We start from the raw sequence: 24,103 nt of genomic DNA on the forward strand, positions 1-24,103 counted from the left end.
CTGTACACATTCAATGATTGTTTTGAAATCATCTCAAGTAGTTAATGGATGATACAGATAAATTTGAATTCCAGTAGGATTCATTACTGGAAGTGTACAATTGAAATTTGTTATCATTGTTAAGCTTGTGCAGAATCTTGTTCTGAACATGGTCTCAATATCTGTATCTATATTCTAGAAAGGATTTCTTAGAATAATCTACAACTGAGAGCTTGCAGCTGCCCAGAAAAGATTAGAGACTGGGATTCTTGTGGATAAACAAGAGGTCTTGGAGGTTGAGAGAATACAAAACAGCAAGTGGAGGGTATGTTTCTACTTGTGAGCAAAACCACTAATGTTGATAACATTGCTACTATAGGACCACGGGGTGATCATTTATAGCATTGGAAGCTTACTAATTATAAATTTACTCTTGAATTCCCTACTGGACTAATCTGTGTGCAATGAGAAAGGAATGGAAGAAAATAGTGCTGAAGTTACATGAAGTTTGTGTGGTGTATAAGCACAAATATAAACATGTTGGGCAGAATGGCCTTCAGCTGTTTAAATGTATAGTGATACTTGAAGGATATTACCATACGTTTAGAACAAGAAACGTTTCTGAAAAGAGAAACATTTAATGGGGAATGGTGGTAATTCTGCTGCAAGCTGCCTGAATTCACTGGTCACCTGTCTTTGGGGTATGGTTTTTCTTGCATTGTATCTCTATGTTCAGTCAGTGGCACAGCTCCCAGCTGATAAGAGAGGCTCTATAGTGGTGGCAGGTTATGCTCACAGAATGGTCCTGACAGCCAGTTAGGTTCTGACCCATGCTCACAGGCTGTCAAAGCTGTTGTTCAAATTGAATATTTGTGAACTCATTGGCATTCATAAACGACTCGTTTCAAGGTATTATATGTCGAAATACATTTAGAGTTGGTCCAGCCAAGATTCTGTACAAGTTCAACATGGCAGTTCTACTTTTCAACTGTAAACCTCTGGGTAATGAATCCTATTGGGATACTTGAGTATATTGTCCACTGTTAATACACAAATTATTAATTCAAATTATTAACAAATAATACACAGAGGACTTGTAGCCATAGGGTGAATGTGCAAGCTCCACACAGGGACTCCAGGATCAAACCTGGGTCCCTGGGGTTGAGAGTCAGTGGCGCTAACTTACTCTGCCATTGTGCCACCCATTTGGGTGATTTTTTCCAGTTGGGATATCACAGCATGTATAAGATACAACTTCAGCATTTGAGTTGGCTTTGAACACACAACAAATTACAGATTTCAATCTCATTCCAAGTTGCTGGGTAGAAAATGAGGTTAATAATTTTGCTGAGGTGGATGGTTTTAACTTGCCCTTTTGTCCGTAAGGAGAGTTTTGGAGCGGGAGCTTTGAAAAGAGGTGAGTCTTTGCGTGTGCTTATGAGTTTAACCTTGCAAGAGTTTAAAAGAGGCATATTTGCAAATTGTAATAGTTGATTTGGCCAATTAACAGCAGCCAATAAAAGGAAGGTAGGTATAAGCAGACGTTTGGAGTGGGATTGTTGGAGTGGGCCAGGGTTAGAGTGGAGCACTTGAGGCTTTGGTGAGAGGAGGCAGAAGCTAAGGTAAGTCTCCAGTAAGTTTCTTTCTTTGATTGTTTTTTTCTTTAGTGCCAGGCTAGAGTAGTTAGAATGGGTCTGTGATGTGTTCATCTTGTGAGATGTGGGAGCTCTGGGAGACCTCCAGTCTCCCTGATAACTACATCTGCACGAGGTGCATCCAGCTGCAGCTTCTTAGAGACAGTGTTAAGGAACTGGAGTTGCAGCTGGATGACCTTTGGCTCCTATGGGAGAACGAGGAGTTAATAGATGAGAGCTGCAGGGAGGCAGTCGCTCCTGAGTTGCAGGAGGCAGGTAGCTGGATGACTGTCAGGAGAATAGGCAGGTAGTGCAGAGTGCACCTGTGGCCATTCACCTGAATAACAGGTATACCGCTTTGGATACTGCTGGGGATGACCTACCAGGGGAAAGCTGCAGTGACCGGGTCTCTGGCACTGAGCCTGGTTGTGTGGCGCAGAAGGGAAGGGGGCAGAAGAGGAGACCAGTAGTAATGCGGTGGGGGTGGGGGGCAGACAGGAGATTCTGTGGATGTGAGAATCCTGGATGGTATGTTGCCTCCTGGGTGCCAGGGTCAGGGACATCTCTGGGTTCACAGCATTCTGAAGGGGGAGGGCAAACAGCCAGAAGCCGTGGTACATATTGGTACCAATGACATGGGTAGGAAAAGAGATGAGATCCTGAAGAGGGAATATAGGGAGCCAGGTAGGAAGCTGAAAAACAGGACCTCAAGGGTAGTAATCTCTGGATTGCTGCCTGTGCCATGTGCCAGTGAGGAGAGTAAGCATAAGTTGGTTTGGCAGATGAATGTGTGGCTGAGGAGCTGAGGCAGGGTTTCAGATTTGTGGATCATTGGGATCTCTTCTGGGGAAGGTACGATCTGTACAAAGGGGACGGGTTGCACCTGAACTGGAGGGAGACCAATATTTTTGTGGACAGGTTGCTAGAGCTGTCGGGAAAGAGTTTTTAAACTAGTTTGGCAGGGGGATAGGAACCCAAGCGATTGGTCAGGTTGGTGCATTTAGTGTGCAAGTAGATGCAGCATGTAGAAAGACTGAGGAAGGATAGGCAGTTGAAAGGGCAAAGTTGCAGGCAGTTGGATAGGCTGAAGTGTGTGTCTAATGCAAGAAGTATCGAACAAGGGTGATGAACCTTGAGCATGGGTAATTACATGGAATTATGACATCATGGACATTACAGAGACGGCTGTCGCAAGGGCAAGAATGGCTGCTGGATATTCTGGGGTTTAGCTGTTTCAAAAGGGACAGAGATGGAGGTAAAAGAGGTGGGGGAGTGACTTGCTGATCAGGGAGAGTATCACTGATCAGCAAGTCACTCCCCCACCGGTAGAAAGGGAGGATGTCCTGGAGGGATCATCTACTGAGTGAGTGTGGGTGGATGTCTGAAACAGGAAGGGAGCGATCACTCTATTGGGAGTATTCTACAGACCACCCCCCCCCCCCCCCCCCAAAATAGCAGAGACACTGAGGAGCAGATCAGGAGGTAGATTTGGGAAAGGTGCAAAAATAACAGGGTTGTTATCATGGGTGATTTCAACTTCCCTAGTATTGATTGGCACCTCCTTAGTGTAAAGGGGATAGATGGGGCAGAGTTTGTTTGGTGTGTCCAGGAAGGATTCCTGACACAGTATGTGGAGAGGCCATACTGGACCTGGTACTAGGCAATGACCCTGATCAGGTTTCAGATCTTGGTGGGATAGCATTTTGGAGACAGTGACCACAACTCCCTGACCTATGCCAAAGCCTTGGAGAGGGATAGGAGCAGATGATAAGGGGAAGTATTTAACTGGGGGGGGGGGGAATTATGATGCTATTAGGCAGGAATTTGGGAGTGTAAATTGGGAACAGATGTTCTTGGGGAAGTGCACAATGGAAATATGGAGGTTGTTTAGGGAGTACTTGCATGGTGTTCTGCATAGGTTTGTCCCATTGAGGCAGGGTAAGGATGGTAGAGTGAAGGAACCATGGTTGACAAGAGACAGAATGTCTTTTCAAGAGGAAGAAAGAAGCTTATCTAAGATTTAGAAAGCAAGGATCAGACAGGCCTCTGAAGAGTTAAAAGGTAGCCAGGAAGGAACTTAAGAATGGATTTAGGAAAGTTAGAAGGAGGCACGAGAAGGCCATGCTGAGTAGGATTAAGAAAAACCCCAAGGCGTTCTATGCATATGTGAAGAATAGGAGGATGACTAGAGTGAGGGTAGGATCGATCAGGAATAAAAGAAATGTGCCTGGAGTCAGAAGAGGTAGGGGAGGTCCTTAATGAATACTTTTGCTTCAGTATTCACCAATGAGAGAGACCTTGATATTTGTGAGGATGGCATACAGGCTGATATGCTAGAGCATGTCGATATGAGGAAAGAGGATGAGCTGGAACTTTTGAAAAACATTAGGATAGATAAGTCACCGGGGCTGGATGGGATATATCCAAGGTTCTACAGGAAGTGAGGGAAGAGATTGCTGTACCTGCGGCGATGATCTTTACTCCTTGTAGCCTGTGAGGATGCAGTGCCAGGTGATTGGAGAGTGGCAAATGTTCCTTTGTTCAAGATGGGGAGTAGGGGTAACCCTGGGAATTGCAGGCCAGTGAGTCTTACTTCAGCAGTGGGCAAATTACTGCAGAAGATTCTTAGAAATAGGATTTATGGGCATTTGGAGAAGCAAGAGGCTGATTAGGGACAGTCAGCATGGCTTTGTGAGGGGCAGGTCGTGCCTCAGAGCCTGACTGAATTCTTTGAGGATGTGATAAAGCACATTGAAGGTAGAGCAGTGGATGTGGTGTACGTGGATTTTATTAAGGCGTTTGATAAGGTTCCTCATAGAAAGTTCATTCAGGAAGTCAGGAGGCATGGGATCCAGGGAAACTTGGCCGTGTGGATTCAGAACCGACTCGCCATAGAAGACGGAGGCTGGTTGTAGATGGAGCGTATTCTGCCTGGAGGTCGGTGACCAGTGATGTTCTGCAGGGATCTGTTCTGGGACCCCCACTCTTTGTGATTTTTATAAATGACTTGGATGAGGATGTGGAAGGGTGGGTTAGTAAATTTTCAGATGAGACAAAGGTTGGTGGTGTTGTGGATAGCGTAGAAGGTTGCAGTAGGTTACAACAGGGCACTGATGGGATGCAGAGCTGGGCTGAGAAGTGGCAGATGGCTTTCAACATGGTGAAGTGATACACTTTAGAAGATCAAATTTGAAGGCAGAATACAAGGTTAATGGCAGGACTCTTAGCAGTGTGGAGGAACAGCGATCTTTGGGTCCACTCAAGGTTGCTGTGCAGGTCGATAGGGTTGTTGAGAAGGGGTATGGTGTGTTGGCCTTCATTAGTTAGTGTATTGCGTTCAAGAGTGGCCAGGTAATGTTGCAGCTCCATAAAACTCTGGTTAGACAAGACGGAGTATTGTTCAGTTCTGGTCGCCTCATTATAGGAAGGATGTGGAAGCTTTAGAGGGTGTAGAGGAGATTTACTAGCATGCTGCCTGGATTGGAGAGCATGTCTTATGAGGATAGGTTGAGCAAGCTTGGGCTTTTCTCTTTGGAGCGAAGGAGGATGAGAGGTGACTTGATAGAGGTGTACAAGATGATAAGAGGCAAAGATTGAGTGGACAGCCAAAGACTTTTTTCCCCAGGGCAAAAATGGCTAACACGAGGGGGCATAATTTTAAGGTGATTGGAGGAAGATATGGGGGGGATGTCAGGTAAGTTTTTTTTTTGCACAGTGGTGGGTGCATTGGAATGCACTGCAGGCAGAGGTGGTGGAGGCAGATACATTAGGGACATTTAAGAGACTCTTAGCCCTCCATTTTTCTAACATTCATGTGCCTATGTGGGAGGGAAGGGTTAGATAGATCCTTAGAGTAGGATAAAATGTCGGCACAACATCAAAAGGCCTGTACTGTGCTGTAATGTTCTATAAGAGGGATTCTTAAGTTCATCTTTACTTAGTCTGAATGGCATGTGCTTAAAACTAAATGCTGAAAATGAGTATTTTCCATTTCACTTTGAACAAATGAAAAAAAAAGACCTACAAACATTTTTTGAATGTGCCCAGGGAGTTCTCTGCCATCATCCTGGTAGCAGTGTATATTCCACCCCTGGCAAATGTCAAGCTGATACACTAGAGGAGCCACAACAGTCACAAGACGATGCACCCTGATGTGTTCCTGATAGCTTGAAGTCTCTGACCAACTACCACCAACGTATCATCTGCAGAACCAGAGGAGCCAATGCACTCGATCACTGTTACACTTACTGTGCCATCCCCCACCCGCACTTTGGCAAGTCCGATCACCTGGCTATACTTCTACTCCAGGAACATAGGCAGAGACTGAGGACTGCAAAGGTATGGTCAAGGGAGGCGGGGGAGCATTTACAAGGCTATTTTGAATCAGTGGACTGGACCATATTTGGGGATTTATCTGCAGATCTGAATGAACACGCTACGGCCATCACCAACTTCATCAAGACCTGCGTGGATGAGTGTGTGCCTTCGAGAACATACCGAGTTTTCCCAAGCCAGAAGCCCTGGGTGAACCAGGAGATTCGCAGTCTGCTGAAGGCTAGATCTGTGGTGTTCAAGACCAGCAATCCAGAATCTTATAAGAAGTCCATGTACGACCTACGGAAGCCAAAGTCAGTGTGGATCGGTAACAACATCTCCTCACTGACAATCAACACAGGCATCCCTCAAGGATGTGTGCTTAGCCCACTGCTCTACTCACTCTACATTCATGACTGTGTGGCCAAACACAGCTCAAACACCACTTATAAATTCACCGATGACACCACTGTTGTTGGTAGAATCTCAGATGGCGACAAGGAAGTGTACAGGAGTAAGAGAGTGGCTGATTGAGTGGTGTCACCACAACAACCTCACACAGTGTCAGCAAGACCAAGAAATTAATTGTGGACTTCAGGAAGAGGAAGTCGGGAGAGTACACCAGTCCTCATGGAGGAGTCAGTGGTGGAAAGGGTGAAAAGCTTCAAGTTCCTGGGCATCAACATCTCGGAGGAGCTATCCTGGGCCCAATACATTGACGCAATCATGAGAAGGCACGCCAGCAGCTCTGCTTCGAGGCTGCAGAGGGTTGTAGACTCAGCCAGCTCCATCACAGGCACAACCCTCCCCACTGTTGAGCACATCTGCAAAAGTGGGAGCCTGAAGCCCACACTCAGCAACTTGGCGACGGTTTCTTCCCCTCCGCCATCAGATTTCTGAATGGTCCATGAACACTACCTTGTTATTCCCTTTATTTGCACTATTTATTTTGTAATTTATAGTAATTTTATGTCTTTCTACTATGCTGCTGCTGCAAAACAACAAATCTCATGACGTATAACTCAGTGATAATAAACCTGATTCTAATTGAACAGTGCAGTTTTGCTAGTGACCAGAACACTGTAATAATGTATTAAGCCACAAGAGGGTGTAGTCTACTTTATTTAATAGTTTAAAGTGTGTGAGGATCTTGAATTATGGGCTTGTAGATGTTGAGAAGCATTGTTGCAGCACAAAGAATCTTCGATATGCACCACAACAATAGTGCAATAAATGGATTCCCTTTTTTTTAAAAAAGTGGACTGGATATTAATTTGCAAGCACTGGAGACGTCACAAATGGATAGAGCTCTATAGATATTTTATCACCTCTGTAACATTAGTGTATATAGACTAGGAAAATCAATGTCTGGATAGATATAGAATTGCATATAATTATGCTTATACAAGAAATTCTAAGCACCATTTTAACTCCAGCCCCATGAATTTAACTCCAAAACTAATTGAGCTAACATGTAGATGAAACCTTCATTTTTCAGCACAGATGCTGCTTGACCCACTGAGTTCTTCCAGCAGATTGTTTGTTGCTCCAGATTTCAGCATCTGCAGTCTCTTGTGTCTCCTTCATTCTTGTCAGTTGCTTAAAGAACTGGACAAACTTTGGCAGGACATTCATAGTGGTGCTGTGATTTCATTCATAAATTATTACCAATTTTATTCTGACATTATCATGCTGCCTATTCTGCTCTGACCTAGGGCTCCTGCATGCTTCTAAAGAAGCTCAATACAGGTTCAAGGACAGCAGCTCATCTTCTGACCAGGCACATTATTAACTCAGTACAGAGTTCAACAATTTCACACAATCTTCATTTCTGGCATTTTCTGTTTTTTATTTCAGTTTCTAACATCTGAAATACTATTATAAATTCAAAAGTGATTTCCTTTTTTTTACAGTAACTCCAGAGTACTACAACCCTATTTCACCTAGAACCATCATTCTTTATCCATTTAATCCATCCATCCTATCACAGACTTTCACTTTTGTTCTCTCCTCCCTGCGCCCTTTTTCTGTATCTTAGTATCTGATTATCATTAACAGGTTATTGACCTGAAAGGTTGTCCAGAATTTGTGCAAAGTTCCCAGGCTCATTGCTGACCTTTGAAAAGTATTTGGACTTAATGTCATTACTGCAAATGCAATTTGATGTCTGGAAACAATTCCATTCCATTCCTTGCAGGAGGACCTGGGCATCAAAAAACCCTTCCATAGTATAATGGGATCACGATGAGAGAGTAAACTATAATCCTATATTGTACCAAGTACAGACCCATTAGAAAATTGGTCTGGAGAATAGTTCTAAAAGAAAAGTGTAATCCCTGAATATATTTCTTCCCACTCTCCACTTCCTCCTGTCTGGAAATGCCTTTTTTCTCAATCTCTCATAAGGTCGTTCCTGATATCTGGAATTCAACAATTATTGGAATTCACATGAAATGCAGTGTTTTTCCAATGCAATGAGTATGGCATTGCAAGGAAATTGAGACCTATGATAAATCTATTGAACTAAGAGTGTTAATAATCAATCAATCTGTACATTGTAATTTTGCTTGCATGAGTTCCATAATACTACTACTAGGTTCTTTCAAAATACTTAAACATTTTTGGAGCTCTACAGCTATAGGTCCAGGTTTGTATGAGAAAGTATAAAAAATACCAGTTTATTATCATAGATCAGATTTACTCCATGTTCCATTGTTGATAGTGAAGAGAGGAGTTGAAAAATAAATAGGCAAATTATGCCTAGATTATCCAGTTCATTATCCAGTTGTTTAGGGAACTGCAAGCAGAAAAAAGTTCTCCTTTGTAGTTTTATTTTATTGCCAATTAGACAGACATTAGTTTAGGTCATTGATTAAATAGTGAAGTGTTTGATTGCATAGAATTATGTATCAATTTTTTTGGATATTGCATTTGCAAATTCTATCTGCAAAACACCAGAATCGTTGAGTAGAACCTCAATCACACACAAAATCAAGTTACACTGGTGCTATGCAAGGAACCCTGCCAAAGCATCCTTCAAAGAAAAAGATCTGCAATTATAAACAATTTTCTCTTGAGTAAGATATAGGATACCTGCCCCTATTATCATTGGTGAGCTTTGTATGAATGAAGCTTCAAGCAAATTCATTGAATAGAAATTTTATCAATGACAGGTAAGACTGTGCGCATGACCCACATATATTTATAAAGCCAGTTTATATCTATGATAATTACATCAAGTATCAATCAAATCTGTGAATATTATTTTTATGATGTAATTTACCTGCAAAGATGTTATCCTATATTAAAACAGTTTTTTTTAAACTGTGACATCTCTCCTAGAAGCTTTTAGGTAACTGTTGAATGATGCCGCTCAGAAGGAACAAACCCACCATCTCACGAATCAGTCTGGTGAACCTTCACTGCACTTGCTTCGCTGCAAGTGTATCCTTCCTTAGGAACAGAGAACTATACTGCAGGCGTGATCTCACCTGGGCTCTAAATAATTGGAGGAAGCTATTCTACTCTTCTTCTGCCACGTTCTTGCCTATTCAATTAACCCATCCATATCCCATGAAGCCTCTTTGCATCTTCCTCACAACACACACTATAACCTTGTTTTGAATCATCAGCAAACTTGGATTTCCTCATCCTAATCATTGATATAGATTGTGAAAAGTTGGGACTCAAGTGCATTCCACTGGTTACAGCCTTCCAACCTAAAGGTAACTAATTTCTTTCTATACTTTGTCTCTTTATCAATCCTCAATCCTTGCCAGTATTTTACCTCCACATTCGTGTGCTTCAATTTATTTAATAATCTTTTGTTTGGCAACAGGCACTTTTAGATCCAACATATACTAACATATATCAAAACATTATTTTTCATAAATCCATGTTGACTCTACCAAATCCTATCTTTATTTTCAAGTGCATTTATCTGCATTGCCATCTCTTTCAAAACCCTGCGATGCAGGTCAGCAGTCCTGGAATGTACTGCCTTTCAATCCTACTAATTTCAACAATACATGTTTTCTGACATGCTAATTTTTTGAGCTCCTCTTTCAGTCTGGCCTTGTTCTCCACTTTTGCCATGTTTTCTATCTTCTCTTCCATGAAATATATTTGTTTGTCCATTTTGTCATACAATTATTTTGACCCAAATGCCCTCCACTATACCTTACTTGTGCCCATTAGCCCGAAGTAGTATTTTTCTTTTTAACTGTATATCTAATGGCAAGAGGACTTGGTGAAAATCTACTGGTTGGAAGAAATTGCAACTCAAGTAGGTTGCCAGCATTGGGCAATATTTTAACATGAGATCAATGTGGCCAAGCTCAGTAATTGTGACTTGGAGTAAAAGGGGTTCTTTTAGGGATAAACAGAGATGAAAGTATAAATGAGATTTCAGAGAACGGGGTATGATAAATGTAAGGAAGATTTTAAAAAAAAAGCACGAAGAGAGTTCCAGTGATGGCGGAAGCTTATGGGGGACATTAAAGTGGTTGAAAGGAAAGATAAAAGAAGATTTAAATTCAAAATGAAACAGCAAAGGCTGTTATAGGCAAAAATGTATAGCCAATGAAAATGTGAGGTCATTGAGACCTTAGGGACCATTCTATATTTAAGAGTAAAGGAATAGCAGAGAAATAATTATTTTAGCTCAGTTTTTAAGGAAGAAATTGATACTGCAAGGTACCTGAGGAAAAATACTCTCCCTCCAATGTCTGCTCCATGATGGTATGAAATCCATGATCCCAATCAATAGGTGCAAAACAGACCCAATCCCGATGCAGTCTGTTGTTTTCTCAATCAGTTTCTCCACAATGTTGCACCTCACCTTCAATAAACTTTGTGCTGGAATAGAGTCAATTAACAAGACAAGTGAGAAATTGTTCAATCTATATTGCTTTCACTCTAGATCCCTTTCACTCTAGATCCAAGGTTACCCAAACTTCAGTCATGGGAGTAGACACGACAGCATGATCAGAGAGCGAGTGAAAAACAGCTTGAGGGGTGGGGAACAAATATTCCTGAACTAACACGGGATTTGGATCTAGGAATAGATTATTAACAGCACTGATTTTGCAAATGTTTGTTCAAGGTGTGTGATGAAAGCAGTGTGATTTTGTTAACTGGAGTGATAGACAGCTGGATATACTGTGAGAAACTGATTAAAATATATTTTTAGTAAGTGATGTTGGTCTGATGAAAATCCAAATGTTCCTTTTGTTTTTTGGCTTTCTTCAAAATACATTAAGCACTTTTACACATTGTAATTAATATCAATAAAAATACATTACTACTTAAGTAAAAACATTTCCAAGTGAGCATTGTTTCTGGGGACCCACCCAAAAATGCACCATCTTTTTATTTTGGCTTTTGAATTCTCCCGCAGGTTTTCATCTAGTTATTTATTTGACCCCATTGTAAGTAGCGGTTTAATGTGAAGCCCACCCACCGTTGGATTATGGAACTTGTGCTGGTGTTTTGGACGTGGACAGAGTACCAGCCTTTGTTTAGGAGTGGGCGTCGCTTTAGCTTTCAAGAGCTGGCACCGTGGAACAGACTCCACTGCATTGAGCTTGCAAATAAATTGAAATGAAAGGAATATTTGTGACAACGTGAGTGGTTCAGTTTTAAACCCTCACCCGAGGTGATGTCCAGACTGAACCCCAAAGACCACTCGCTCCCCGACGGTGGCTTTGTGTGACGTCATCGCCGGGCGCCCCGGCTCACAAGGCGGCGCCGGCCTTGCAGTCGGGAGTGATGGAGAGCGGCGGCGGCGGCGGCGGCGGCAGCAACGTGCTCAACGGTGGCGACGAGCAGAAAAAGATGAGTTCGGCACGGAGGAGGGCCGAGCTCCGTCGGAGGAAGCTGCTCCTGAACTCAGAGGATCGGCTGAACCGAATAATGGGCTTCAACAAAAACGGGGCGGGTGAGTGAGGTGGGTGGGAGTAGGGCGTGCGGCCTGGTCCCGGGTCCCGGTCCCTTGGCAACCGGCTGAGCGGCGATCACCGGCCGTCGCTGGGCAACCGGGAGCTCCCTCCGCCGCCCCCACTCCAGCTATTCAAATAAACAGAACCAGCAGGCGCAACCAGTGATCCAGTTAATGGCAAACCAATGGTGCAAAAACAATAAAACACACCCACTCTTTTGAGAGAGCGTTTAGGTGCGATCACCGCACCCGAGATGTCGGGCGAAGGGCGGCGGAGACTGCAGATCCTGGAACCCGGAGCAACGCCCAATCTGCTGGTTGAGCAGCGTCTGTTCCTGCATCGGGGTGTCGGCCCGGAGCGTCGACAATTCCTGTCCTCCGCAGGTGCTGCTCGACCTGCTGAGTTCTTCCAGCAGATTGTTTGTTGTGCCGGGTTAGGAAGATTGGATTGAACGTTTTTGTGAAAACGGGGTGAAGTATTGGAGTTAACATATATGATGAGCGTTTGTCGGCTCTTGAACGGTACTCACTGGAGTACAGAAGGATGAGAGGGGACCTCATAGAAACATTTAGAATGTTGAAAGGACTGGACAGAGTAGATGTGGCCAAGCTGTTTCCCATGGTGGGTGAGTCCAAGACCAGAGGGCACAATCTTAGAATTAGAGGGTACAAGTTTAAAACAGAGATGAGGAGAAATTTCTTTAGCCAGAGGGTAGTGAATTTATGGAATTCTTTGACACGTACAGTAGTGGAGGCCCAATCATTGGAGGCGTTTAAGGAGGAGATAGATAGGTATCTAATTAGTCAAGGTATCAAGGGTTATGGGGATAAGGCTGGAAATTGGGGCTAGAAAGGAATAGTGTTTTTTTTTCCTTTAGCTCATAGAGCAGACTTTTTTCCCCCATTTCTGTTTTTTTTTCTTTTTCCCTTTTTTCTTTTTCCCTTTTTTCTTTTTCCCTTTCTTTTCTTTGGAGCAGACTCGATGGGCTGAATGGCCTACTTCTGCTCCCTTGTCTTGTGATCTTGTGAATACCCAATGCCAGACTAAGATAAATGAGAGCGATGGTTGGAGCCCATTTGCACGCTTAAAAGAAAGATCAAGAATTTTGAGATCTTGATCACATTTGGAGTTTCTCAACTGCTCTTGTGAAACCCAGGTGTGTAGATCATTTATCCATGCCTTGAGAACGTGAAGGGATTAGGTTGAAAAGTTGAGAGGGAGGATAGGATGAATGCAGGATGATGGTTTGAAGATGATGCCTTAATTTAAATTCTGATTGTCTGTTACCTCATTGATTACACAAGTTCAGTAAAGGCTATGAGCATATTCCCTTCCTAAGTGGGGAAAAAAATTAATTTGGAAGATCTTGTACTCGAGCAATAGTATGAATTATAAACATCTGAGAGTTTGCTATTTTTTAAATATCACTGTACTATAATAGATTGGAGGGTATTGCAGTTGTTTTGTATTGGCAACACATAGTTAGAAATCTTTTGCTAGTTGAAATAAATGCTTTTTGACACTTAAGGATACAATGATGTATCTTATTTTCATTTAAAAATAAGGACATGGTAAATTTCCCTGGATTCTCTTTATCATTAACTCTGTGGATTCTAAATATGTCTTCTACTGTAAGACTGCAGGGCAACAGTGAATTCTTTCACATCTGCAATGTCCTCTGTCAGAACTGTTCAGTGCCCCTAGCTTTGATACAGTCCTTTCCTGGTGCTTTCAGACCACACCTCTCTGTCTCTGGCACTTTTCTCAGTGGATCTAAATTCTACATCACAAGCTACTCTAATTTTGATAAATCACTATCCCTGACAATACTATACAATCCCTGTTTTTATTAAAACCTGTGACTAATGCAATTTGGGATTATAAATCATCTTGTAATTAGTGCTTTGCTCAGTTTTATAGTTTCCAACCAATAACTGTTTGTTGGCTTAAACCATGTGGGCAAAGTTTGGTACTAATGAAGAAAAACCAAACACTTTGAAATCTAGTATGAAATTGTGTGCTGGAACCAGTTGGCCAATCAAAACAAGAAAATCAATCTGTTTTAAATGTTATACTAAATGTGATCTTCATGCCTGAAACATACATACCAGAAATATCATAACTGCCTTTTCTTTGCTGAGTGATCTGTGCCTATAGTTACCTTTTTACATGTATTCCTCCTAACACAAGTGGTACAGTTATTCTTTCTTTCTTTCAACATTGAAACACCACATCATTTTAGTTTTTATGGTCTTTATTCTACTTATGAGTAGCGGTCAATCTTATTTACCCACCCTTTCCTATTGCTGATTAAATATATATATTTGCTGACCTTTATGTGTTCTGATTTTTTTTAATCTCCTGTTATTTTTCTCCTCCTTAGACCCCTCTCTCTAAAATGCCAGAGCCCAGTAGATTAACCTAAGATTTTCTTGCCAGTGCAAGTGTTTGATTCTGGGCTCAAGGAGCATAATGCATGTAAAGATGATGTAGAATAGTTTTACAATTTTACTATCCAGGCTAAAACTATACACCTAGGATGGTGTACTTTATATATTTTTACCATTACTGATTTAGCACACTGCGCTTTTACCTTGAGGTTGTGCAATAAAATCCATTCCAGCCTGACATGAGAATCTCTTTGGTAACTGATAAAGGTTTTTTTTAAACAAAATTCTCACCTTGTATTCCAAGCAGGCAGATTAACTCCAGTCACAGTGCTTTTTAATAGTGAATAACGTGTAAAACTGCAGTAACGGGTGCTTTTCCCAGGTTATAGGCAAGCATATTAATATAGTAGGGCGCATCATACAATAATCAATCTGACTTGAAAGAAAGATTGCACAAATGTGTATTTGGCTGAACTTCTAAGATTGGTCCAAATTGACAGAGACATTACTTAGCTTGTAATGTCTTAACAAGTTACCAGTTCCCTTGATTTATTTAATGCAGTGAGCTGGCAGAAACTCTTTTCCATGGAACCAGATAGCAACTTTGAATTAATCTGCACCATTATTCAGGTTGAATGGGAAATTCATATTCAAAAATAGTTGTGCTCAAATAATTGTATTGTGGATCTTTAGTAAAGAAGTGAAAATACAAAGATAATAAATTTAAATTTTGTAATGTCCTGCTCTTCTCAATAAAAAGACATGTACTAAATATGAAGCAACACACTCAAAGCATTTCCAGCATCTGCATTCTCTCATGTGTCTACTAAATATGAATATTGTGCGTAAATGTGGGCAGCTGTTCTGTAACAGAAACAAAGTGTGTATGATATATGAACTTCCAGAAGCTCTTCATCAGATTCAACATAAGCTATTGAGGTGAAAATGAGGGCCTAGAATTGGAAGTAATCTTATGACATGCTAACTTTAAAAGTTCAGTTTCAGTGAATTTTTTTCATACATTTTGAATGTTTATTTAATTATGCGTACTTGAAAGATAACTACAATCTTTTCCTGTTTCTTTATATGCAGAAGAGGGGAACCGAGCAGACTCCCTTCCACCATATGAACTGGAGAAAACAGAATCTCTGCTGACTTCGAGCTTTTCCAAAAGAACCCCAGGAATTCCTGATGAAACTGATAGTTCAGTGACATCCATCCATTATACTAATGGAACAGAGAGTCAAGGGCCATATTCTGCAGACAGAAAAGACTCATTTAACAAAGCTAATGAGGCTGACAATGATTTGGGCCCAAGAAATCGGGACCTAGGAAAATCAGATGTGCCGCTAGAGCAGGTTCAGCGTGCTCCCCGTCGTGGTATTGAGCAGTATATATCACGATTTGATGAAGCTATGAAACTTAGAAATCAACTGATGAATGAGAAGCCTGGTCAGGAGAATGGAGGTGAAGCTGAAGAGTTTGGCACATTCCGGGTTTTCCGCTTAGTGGGTAGTGCTCTTCTAGCCTTAATGGTTAGAATCTTTGTATGCAAATACCTGGTGAGTACTGCATATGGTTTCTGGTGTAAAATTCTTATGCATTTTAATATGGAATTTTTTTTTGATATTTTTAATATATGCTTGCAAAACATCTGTGTCATTCCTTAGTAAATGAAAGAATATGCTATCACAGTTGCTGAAAGATGCATGCCCGGCTTTTGCGAAGAAGGAAGGAAATAAAATTCCCAGTGAGGCAGTGAAGCAAAAGTTTTGTAATTGATTGTCAGTTAATAAATATTAAAATAGGCAGGACTGGATGCAGTTTTGCAGAAGGAATTTGGCCAAGGCTCTACTCAACTGAAACGTAACTTCCTTCACCACGCATCTGAGACAACTACTGAAGATCAGCCTTTTTTGATTTTTGTATCATTTATTCATTTACATTGAAGTTGTGTACATGGAGAGTTGTGCACCATTGCTTCACAACAGTCCCTGGTTCTCATCACTTTATAGGAATGCCAGAGGTATACCTGGACTCCTGGATCAGACTTTGTGCAGGCATAGATTCTGAACATTCATTACTCTCTATCTGCCAGATGCTTTATTACAAATTATTTAATTACTTTGCACAAGTTAAGATTTGTTACCTGAGGTTTGTTTTCAATGTCTCACTAAGCTAAAGTAACTGCTTGGCAAACTTTCATGCCTTTTTTTTGTGGGGGAAGCTACTTTATGTAGATCTTTTCGTGCCTTCTGGTATGCTTTGTGAGAATTTTTCCATGTGATTCAATGCTCAGTCAACTTCCTAACGACATGCCTTCTAAGCAACACACAATAAACTTGCCTTGGAACAACTGACATTGCAACATGGAGTTCCCCGTTTCCAAGGACGGTTAGGCCATTGTGAACAGCTTTCTTTAAGTTCAGCAACGAACTTATCTTCATCATTAATGGTAAAATCAAGGCATTTATATTGTTAGCGTTATTTTCAGAAAGAAATTTCTCATCTATTGATATTATCTGTTTTTTTAAGAAAAACTACATTAAACGACTTGATTTAGTTTTCAAAATATTCTTGCCAATATAATTTTTGAATTGAGATTTTTTTGAGCTTCATGGTTGGTTTTTATTTCTGCTTGTTGTTTGTTGATGGGTAAAGTTACTATTTGTTGAGTTGGGATTTCTTAGTTTTATAAGAGATGAATGTAAGGAAAAATAATGTTTAGTTTTATAATATGACGCTACATTAATAAAAATGCAATTTAATAAGAATTAAACTTTGCATGAGCTCATCCATTTTTTAATTAACAGAAATTGTTTGTGGCTTTAAGGAGCACAGTTTCATTATAACAGCATAATATATTTTGCAGAGAGTAAAACTGTTGCCCGGGTGAAACATAATCCAAAGCCATCATTCTCAATTGTACAAATGTCATGTAAAGAAGTCCAAGTTTTAACTTTTAAAATATTTACAGCCTCTTGCCATCTCCAGGAGAGTGTTGCTTCTCAGTTATCAGTGAGCTCCAGGAAGAAAGATGTTGGTGGCTGCCAAAGGATTTCACTGGTTTTATAACTGACAGAAGATTCTGTCTTCAATAATGTCCTATTTCTCTAGAATGTATTGTATGAGGGGGGATAAAAAACACTAGTTTTGGATAGCTTAAAGTGAGAGGCAGAAACCATTGTGAATGAAAATAACAGAAAGATCAAGCAATCATTGTCAAGTCAAACCTGTTTTTTTTTCCCAGAAACTTTAGATTAAAAGGCTGCTAGGAAGTCAAGGCACACCCCAGTAACTTATGTTATAAGTAAAAACAAAAGTTGCTCACGTTGACGTAGTTGAGAACTGATGATACCATTTGGAATAAGGGAACTAATTGGTTATATGTATAGTGAACACTGTTGTTTACAGTGCCAGATGTCAAGGATGACAGTGCATTGAATGAATTCATTGAATGAATTATTTCTGTCATTAAAAATACTGGGTGGAAGAATATACGAGAGATGACAGCTTAAATGAAAGGTGGATAAGAGCTGCAATGAATGCCTTGCCATTCTGAGATAGTGCTTTTGTGCACTGATGTACTGAAATTTTTTAACTAGTTTTTTAGTTCATTTCTGTGTGGTCTATAGAAACAGCAAGCACAAATTGTCTAAAATAAAGGATCATTTATCAGAATTGTTTAGAAAATCATTTTTATAGATGTTTCATGGCATTGTTTACTGTCATAATATTTAGCTGCTAATCTGAACTTTTTTTTGAACGACTCTCTTAATACCAAATGAATGTCCTAACAATTAGACTGTTAGAGAAAACCTTGCACATATAAATGACTGGGTCCACATCAAACTGTAAATTTCTCTCACCAACAGGAGTTAACTGGCGTACTCAATTATTTCTTTGAAGTTTGATTAATCCTCTGAAAACAGTTTGGTATGAATGGATTCTTTGAACATCTTTTAAGATCCAGAAACTGCTCAGTTAACATTTTGAGAATGAAAATTGCAATATGTAACCTATTATGTTCTTATGGTTATCGAGGGAGTAAATTTTGTGTAGTTATGCAGAATTACTCAGACGCAGTGATTAGAGCACTGAATGTGAAATTGGCAGGTGGGTAGTATTGCACAGTTATGTATGTCAAAACTCTAACATAAGTGCACTCTCATCCTTGTCCTCCACACTGCAGTTTCTATAATTAGGAGCTGATGATCTAAATACCCAGTCAGAGTATAGGAAATGCAGGTTTTCACAACAGACAGTGGCTATGCAGAGGATCTTTCCTCTTGTGGGAGAGTCTTGAACTAGAGTCATTGTTTAAAAACAAAGGGTTGAATATTTATAAGTTTTTTGAGGGTCTCAAATCTTTGGAAATTTCTTCCTCAAAGGGGGGGTAGAATCAGAGTTTTTGAATATTTCTTGATGGAAATGCAGAATTGAGCTTATCCATGATCTTATTGACTGGTATAGTGGGTTTGAGAGGTACTGCTCCTAATTTATATGCTCTTTGGCTTGTAACCATTTGTCACGTAAGTAGCAGATAATATGACAGGCCACTAGATATCATCATAATTCCTTTGAAATGAATTGTGAATCATTGTAGTTACCATTAGATGTAGCCCATGTATAAAATACTGCTTCGCAGAGGATATGAAAAATGGGTTTGGATAGAAATATTAACTTTTATAATTTTGTTCCTCTTCCTCTACTCTTCATGGTCTCTGACATTTTAAATATAAATCTTCCTAATATAACCAAGATATTTTTCTTGTTTTCATTTATTAACGTATATAGCATTTATTGAACTGAGAATGCGAACAAAATGTTGGAAATTCTTAGGCAATATCCTGACCATGGAAAAGGAAATATTTAATATTTAGGTTTGTGGACTTTTTTTTCATTGATGGTGTGCTGCAGTAGTGTGTCTGAAGTTTCTAAACTTCCAGCTCTGCATCTCTTGGACTTTGTGGAGCTGATAAAACTTGCACTGCAAAGAAGCATAGTCTTCCAGCATGTTGGAAATTTCTGCATTACACTACACATGACAGCATCTGCTGGCAGCATTTTCACCTACTGCAAAATCCGAGCCAGTGTTTCTGAAATTTTACAATTTATGATGCACCATTCACTTGAATAACTTTTACAAATCCATTACAACTTAGCCCCACATGCAGCCTTTCCCCTAATTAATCTTCTCTAAAAATATTTTGCAGGCCATTTTTGCTCCCTTTCTGACTCTTCAACTTGCATATATTGGCCTATCAAAGTACTTTCCGAAGGTAAGATTTAATTCTTCGATAATATAATTTATGCTTGACCTGAATTTAGTAGGTTGGGTCTTTAAAAACAACTCCAATGAAGCATGAAACCAATAGCAAAGTATCCTAGAACGAGGCCTGAAATTAGTTTGGATTTCTGATTGGATAGAGTTCTAACTTCCAATTTGTTGCAAAAATAGACACGTTGTGGCAGAAGTGGATAGTGTGTAACTTGTGTCATCTAATTCTTTACACGATCATTTTTAAAGCATCTTACTAGTGTTAACTTCAGTAATCTAGGATTGATTTGTATCTGTCCAGTTCTTGAAAAAATAATGTTATAATGTGCATTAGGTATCTTTAGCATTCTTTAGCTGCAACTCATTTGAAGATAATTTATGAAATCATCTTTCACATAATGAACTGTTCTGTGACTCATTTGTGTACCAGGATACATCTGCCATATCAGTTGATTAAATTCCAGATAGTTTTTAAAAAAGAAAATATTGTTTTAAGCATTTTTTTCTAATTACTGCAGCCAAAAATAGCAGTTCCATTTCAGAATGAGTAAAAACAACGCTTAAAAAAAAAGTTGCTGAAGAAATTAACAATAATCCACTATTGTGTGTCAGTGAGTGATTGATTTTCTCTTACTTGAGAGCTTTCTCATTTTGGTGTTCTACCTCATATGCCACTCTTGCATTCTTGTGCATTATCTTTATAACTTTCAAAGCTACTGATTTCACAAAATATATAACTTTTAATTAATATTTTTTCTATAAATGCATAGCATTCCCATGAATGAGCATCGTCCTGTTGTTATATTGTCTGCTTAGTGTGACACTGAGGATGAATAATTACCCTAATAGAAGCAGTTTGTTGAGGTTAATGCTGCCATTCACTTTAGTGTTTTGGTGGCATGTCAACTTGGACCAATAGGGTCATATTTTACCTTTCCATCAGAAACTTGATTAACTGCTAGAATTACAAAATGTTTTGCATAAAGAGACAAAATACTGATAACTGTAATTCTGCTCCTTATAGAGTGAGAAGAAGGTAAAGACAACCGTATTGACTGCGGCTCTGCTTTTGTCGGGAATTCCTGCTGAAGTCATCAATCGCTCAATGGATACATATGGAAAAATGGGAGATGTATTTGCAGATCTTTGTGTCTATTTCTTCACCTTTATCTTTTCCCATGAAATCCTTGTCTTTCTTGGAGTTGATTTGCCTTGACTTTATTCAGCACAGGAGGGGAAAGGAAATGAGAAAAAGCTTTTTCATCTAACTTTGCAGTATGCACTGTCTGTGCCATTCATTCCCTTAGACTTAACAGGCACTAATCTTTCAGGCTGTTGCAGGCTCTCAGTTGTTTTTCCCCACCTGAGTCACTTCACTCAAATATAATAGTTGAAGGAAAAATAAAATTCAAAGACAAAAATAAGTTATGTGGTTGGAAAACTATAATGAAAGAACTTCAAGAAACATTTTTCCTTTAATTCATTTTTGCAAAGTTTGGCATCAAGTAGTTTGTTACTACTAATTTAAAAAAAAGTTGAGAATACATCAAGGACCTCATCTGTATATTCATAATCGGTATGATTATCATAAGCCATTTGATAATGCAAAAGGTACTGTAACTTAAAGTACAGAGTACAACAAAGCCTTTATCACACAAGTGTATCTTTTTGTTTTGGAAAGTTGACACTACTAATGACTGCTTGATAGTCTACTTATCTGAGATCTGTTTCCACTATTTGGGACTGTGTTTGACTGGAAAGAATTCGCTGTCCAGTGAGTTTGTTATTCTTTCATTGTGGCATACTGTGATTAAATTATTTGACCCAGGTTTTGTATTTATATTAGATTTTGTGTTTTCTGTAAGCCATTGAAGAGCAGAGTGAATGTCTTTATTGTGCAATTCAAAATCCATTAAAAATTAGGTACATAACAATTTACATATTTAGTCTAATTATTTGTGTAAATCTATCCAATAAAACTATGCCGCTAGTATAAAAGGTTATTTGATAACCGACACTAAGGTTTTGCATTTATGTGACTTTGTAGTGTAAGGTGATACATTATTCAACCCTGTTTAATCTGTGCTGCCCTCCAGCAAAAGGGCAGGATGAATCAACAAGGTGGTGATGTACAAGAACACAAGTGATTTCTTTTTTCCCTCTATACACTGGGTGCTTGCGTAGTTTGTGAAGGGAAAAATGCCTCTTTTTCTCTCCCTCTCTATTTTAGTGGCTGCTGAGTATGTCACGTTATGATGAGCTAAATGCTGGAATCCTGAATAAAATCTTGTTATATAATTCAAATCAGTTTCATTTTCCTTTTGACTGGATGTCCATTGTTGTTTTCTAAGTTGTCTCCTGTTGTTTAATACTGGAAGACGTACTAAAGATTAATTTGATTGAGGCATCATATCAAGTTCAGTCTTCCTTGCGTTAAACATTTCAAGGAGAAATTGTTAGCTGGTTAAATTGTGCACTGTTACCATAAAGAGGTATTGAAAAGAAAATAGTGTTCATTTATGCTTCTAGCTTTAAAAAACATCTTGGTGAAGCTGCTGTGCAGGAAGAGATTTTGTTCAGTAAGATGGAACTCTGAGAGATCCAGTGTTGCTAAAACTGATGAGTGGAAGTGATGAACAGCTCACGAGAAAACCAATTGTGAAGTGAAGGAGAGCTGTCATTTTTTTTTAAGTACATTGTAGGACCACTGGCATGTAAGAGGCTGTGTATCCTTGAATGAACCCTTAGCAGTTCGGCCAAGAATCACTGTAGTAGCATTGCATTTTCACTTTGCTATTGTCACTCCTTCAGGTTATTCAAATTTTTATTTTAAATCATTCTTTACTCAAGTCAAAAAACCAACTGCTGTGCCTGCACCTATTGCTTTGGCTGAATTTGGTGAATGACAATGAGTATTTAGTGTAATTTGCACCCCATGTTATCGTTTCCCATTACTCTAAGAGAAACTGTTACCAAATTTTTGATATTCCATTGTCCCAAAATTGGATTTTTTAAAATTATTGTTCTTTATCTCTCATTTGGAAAAAAGGTGACAACTTTTTGTTTCTTTGGGTGATCACAGCTGACCATGTTTCTCAATGCAGTAATTTCCCAGTTAAGAATACCCAGTGGATATTCTTTCTTCCTCTTTACTTTTTTGACCTGCCTATAAAGCCATCACAGTTCAGATCAGCTAATTTACAAATGGAGAGTAAAAATACTTGCAACTTATTGATCTTTTTTGCACAGTTACACAATGAAATTACCAGCTGAGCAATTTGGGAGCCTTCCTAACAGTTCAACCGACATTAAGGAATGCATTGGGTCCAATTATAACAGCGTGCATTGAGTTTTATATGGGATTGGTTATTAGGGCTGAATAGAGTTGACTGACAGCCAAAAATTCTCTAGGGATCTGCCAGCTGTTTGGACTTCAGAAATCCAAAATGGATTGAAGGCTAAACCTGGATTTATCTGACCTCCACCTCTGCCACTGCACTTGCCATTGAGCCCAGCAGCATAAGCGCTTGACAACCAATGCCTGCACGTTATACTTGGGGTTTGCACATGCATTTGTATGGGATCACTCATTATGTCGAAAAAAATTATTGCAGGTAAATGTTTGTTATTTTACTCTATAAATATTGTGACATTTTAACATAGTTTTAGGGTATTTTTGTTTAAATTTGTTTTTTGTATTAAATTACCACAAATGCCACTTCATTTTAAAACATTTCATTTTGTGTTAAATAGTTTGTGTCTCTGACAGTCACAGACATTTAAAAACAGTTCAAAGGCCTTCAATTGCCAAAGGTTGTCTGGTTGTTCAGGGGTAGAATATTAGCAGTGTGGTACTTGAGACTCATTTATTGCTTGGATCCTGCTTCACCTTGTCAGGCACTTCAAGTGCAGAGGATTCACTTGCTTGGCTTTCCACATCCAGAAGAAGTTGGGAAGTGGTCTGGTTCCAGTATTGTCCAGCCCATAAAGTGGAAGTATTCTTGGTTGGCCAAAATCCAAACATTTGTTACTTATTCATTATTGGTTGCAATTTTATCTTTAGTTATTAAATGATTCTGAACAGACTGAAAAGTGTTTCTGCTTTAAAAAGCATATAGGATGCACATTGCAGTTTGCAGTTTTGTCAAATAGTATAAGCCTGCTGAGGACAGTTTGTGCACAATCAGAATTTCATTAAAGTATTGAAATCTATTAAATAGCATATTTGTGGATAAGCAGTAGCTGGATATCAGATTATACAAATATTTAACGTTAAATGTTTTCACCTTTCAAGTTTTCAGCCTTTGTTGCAACAATCCCAATGGTTTACAAATGACTTGATTGGCACTTCTCCTTGAGCTATCTAATCACTATCCCAAACTTTATGCTTTTTCCTGTTACTCAATATGACCAAAGGTTACCAAGAAGAGTAGTGAGCCTTGGAATTGGGAGAGTTTTAGGAACAGGTTAAAAGTAATGAAAATTTAGCAACAATTGTGGTTTTTAAATATTTTACATACTTGTTGAGTACTTAAATACTAGGGTAAATGAGGAATTGATGCGTGC

General features: G+C 39.4%; 1 protein-coding gene across 2 annotated transcripts; it reads left to right on the top strand.

Moving 5' to 3' along the window:
* The first annotated feature begins 11,469 nt into the window (after positions 1-11,469).
* camlg (calcium modulating ligand) lies at positions 11,470-21,835 on the top strand. 2 transcript variants are annotated; one of them, XM_052014257.1, is made up of 4 exons: positions 11,473-11,865; positions 15,349-15,818; positions 19,473-19,538; positions 20,562-21,835. In XM_052014257.1, exons 1-4 carry the CDS (start codon positions 11,697-11,699, stop codon positions 20,751-20,753), a joined length of 897 nt encoding a protein of 298 aa, XP_051870217.1. In that variant the 5' UTR covers positions 11,473-11,696; the 3' UTR covers positions 20,754-21,835. The 2 variants fall into 2 exon arrangements, with proteins under 2 accessions (XP_051870218.1, XP_051870217.1); XM_052014258.1 differs by lacking the exon at positions 19,473-19,538 and having other exon boundaries at positions 11,470-11,865.
* Positions 21,836-24,103: the final 2,268 nt, after the last annotated feature.

Source organism: Pristis pectinata, chromosome 4 (genome assembly GCF_009764475.1).
Source record: "Pristis pectinata isolate sPriPec2 chromosome 4, sPriPec2.1.pri, whole genome shotgun sequence".
In the NCBI taxonomy this organism is placed as follows: domain Eukaryota; kingdom Metazoa; phylum Chordata; class Chondrichthyes; order Rhinopristiformes; family Pristidae; genus Pristis; species Pristis pectinata.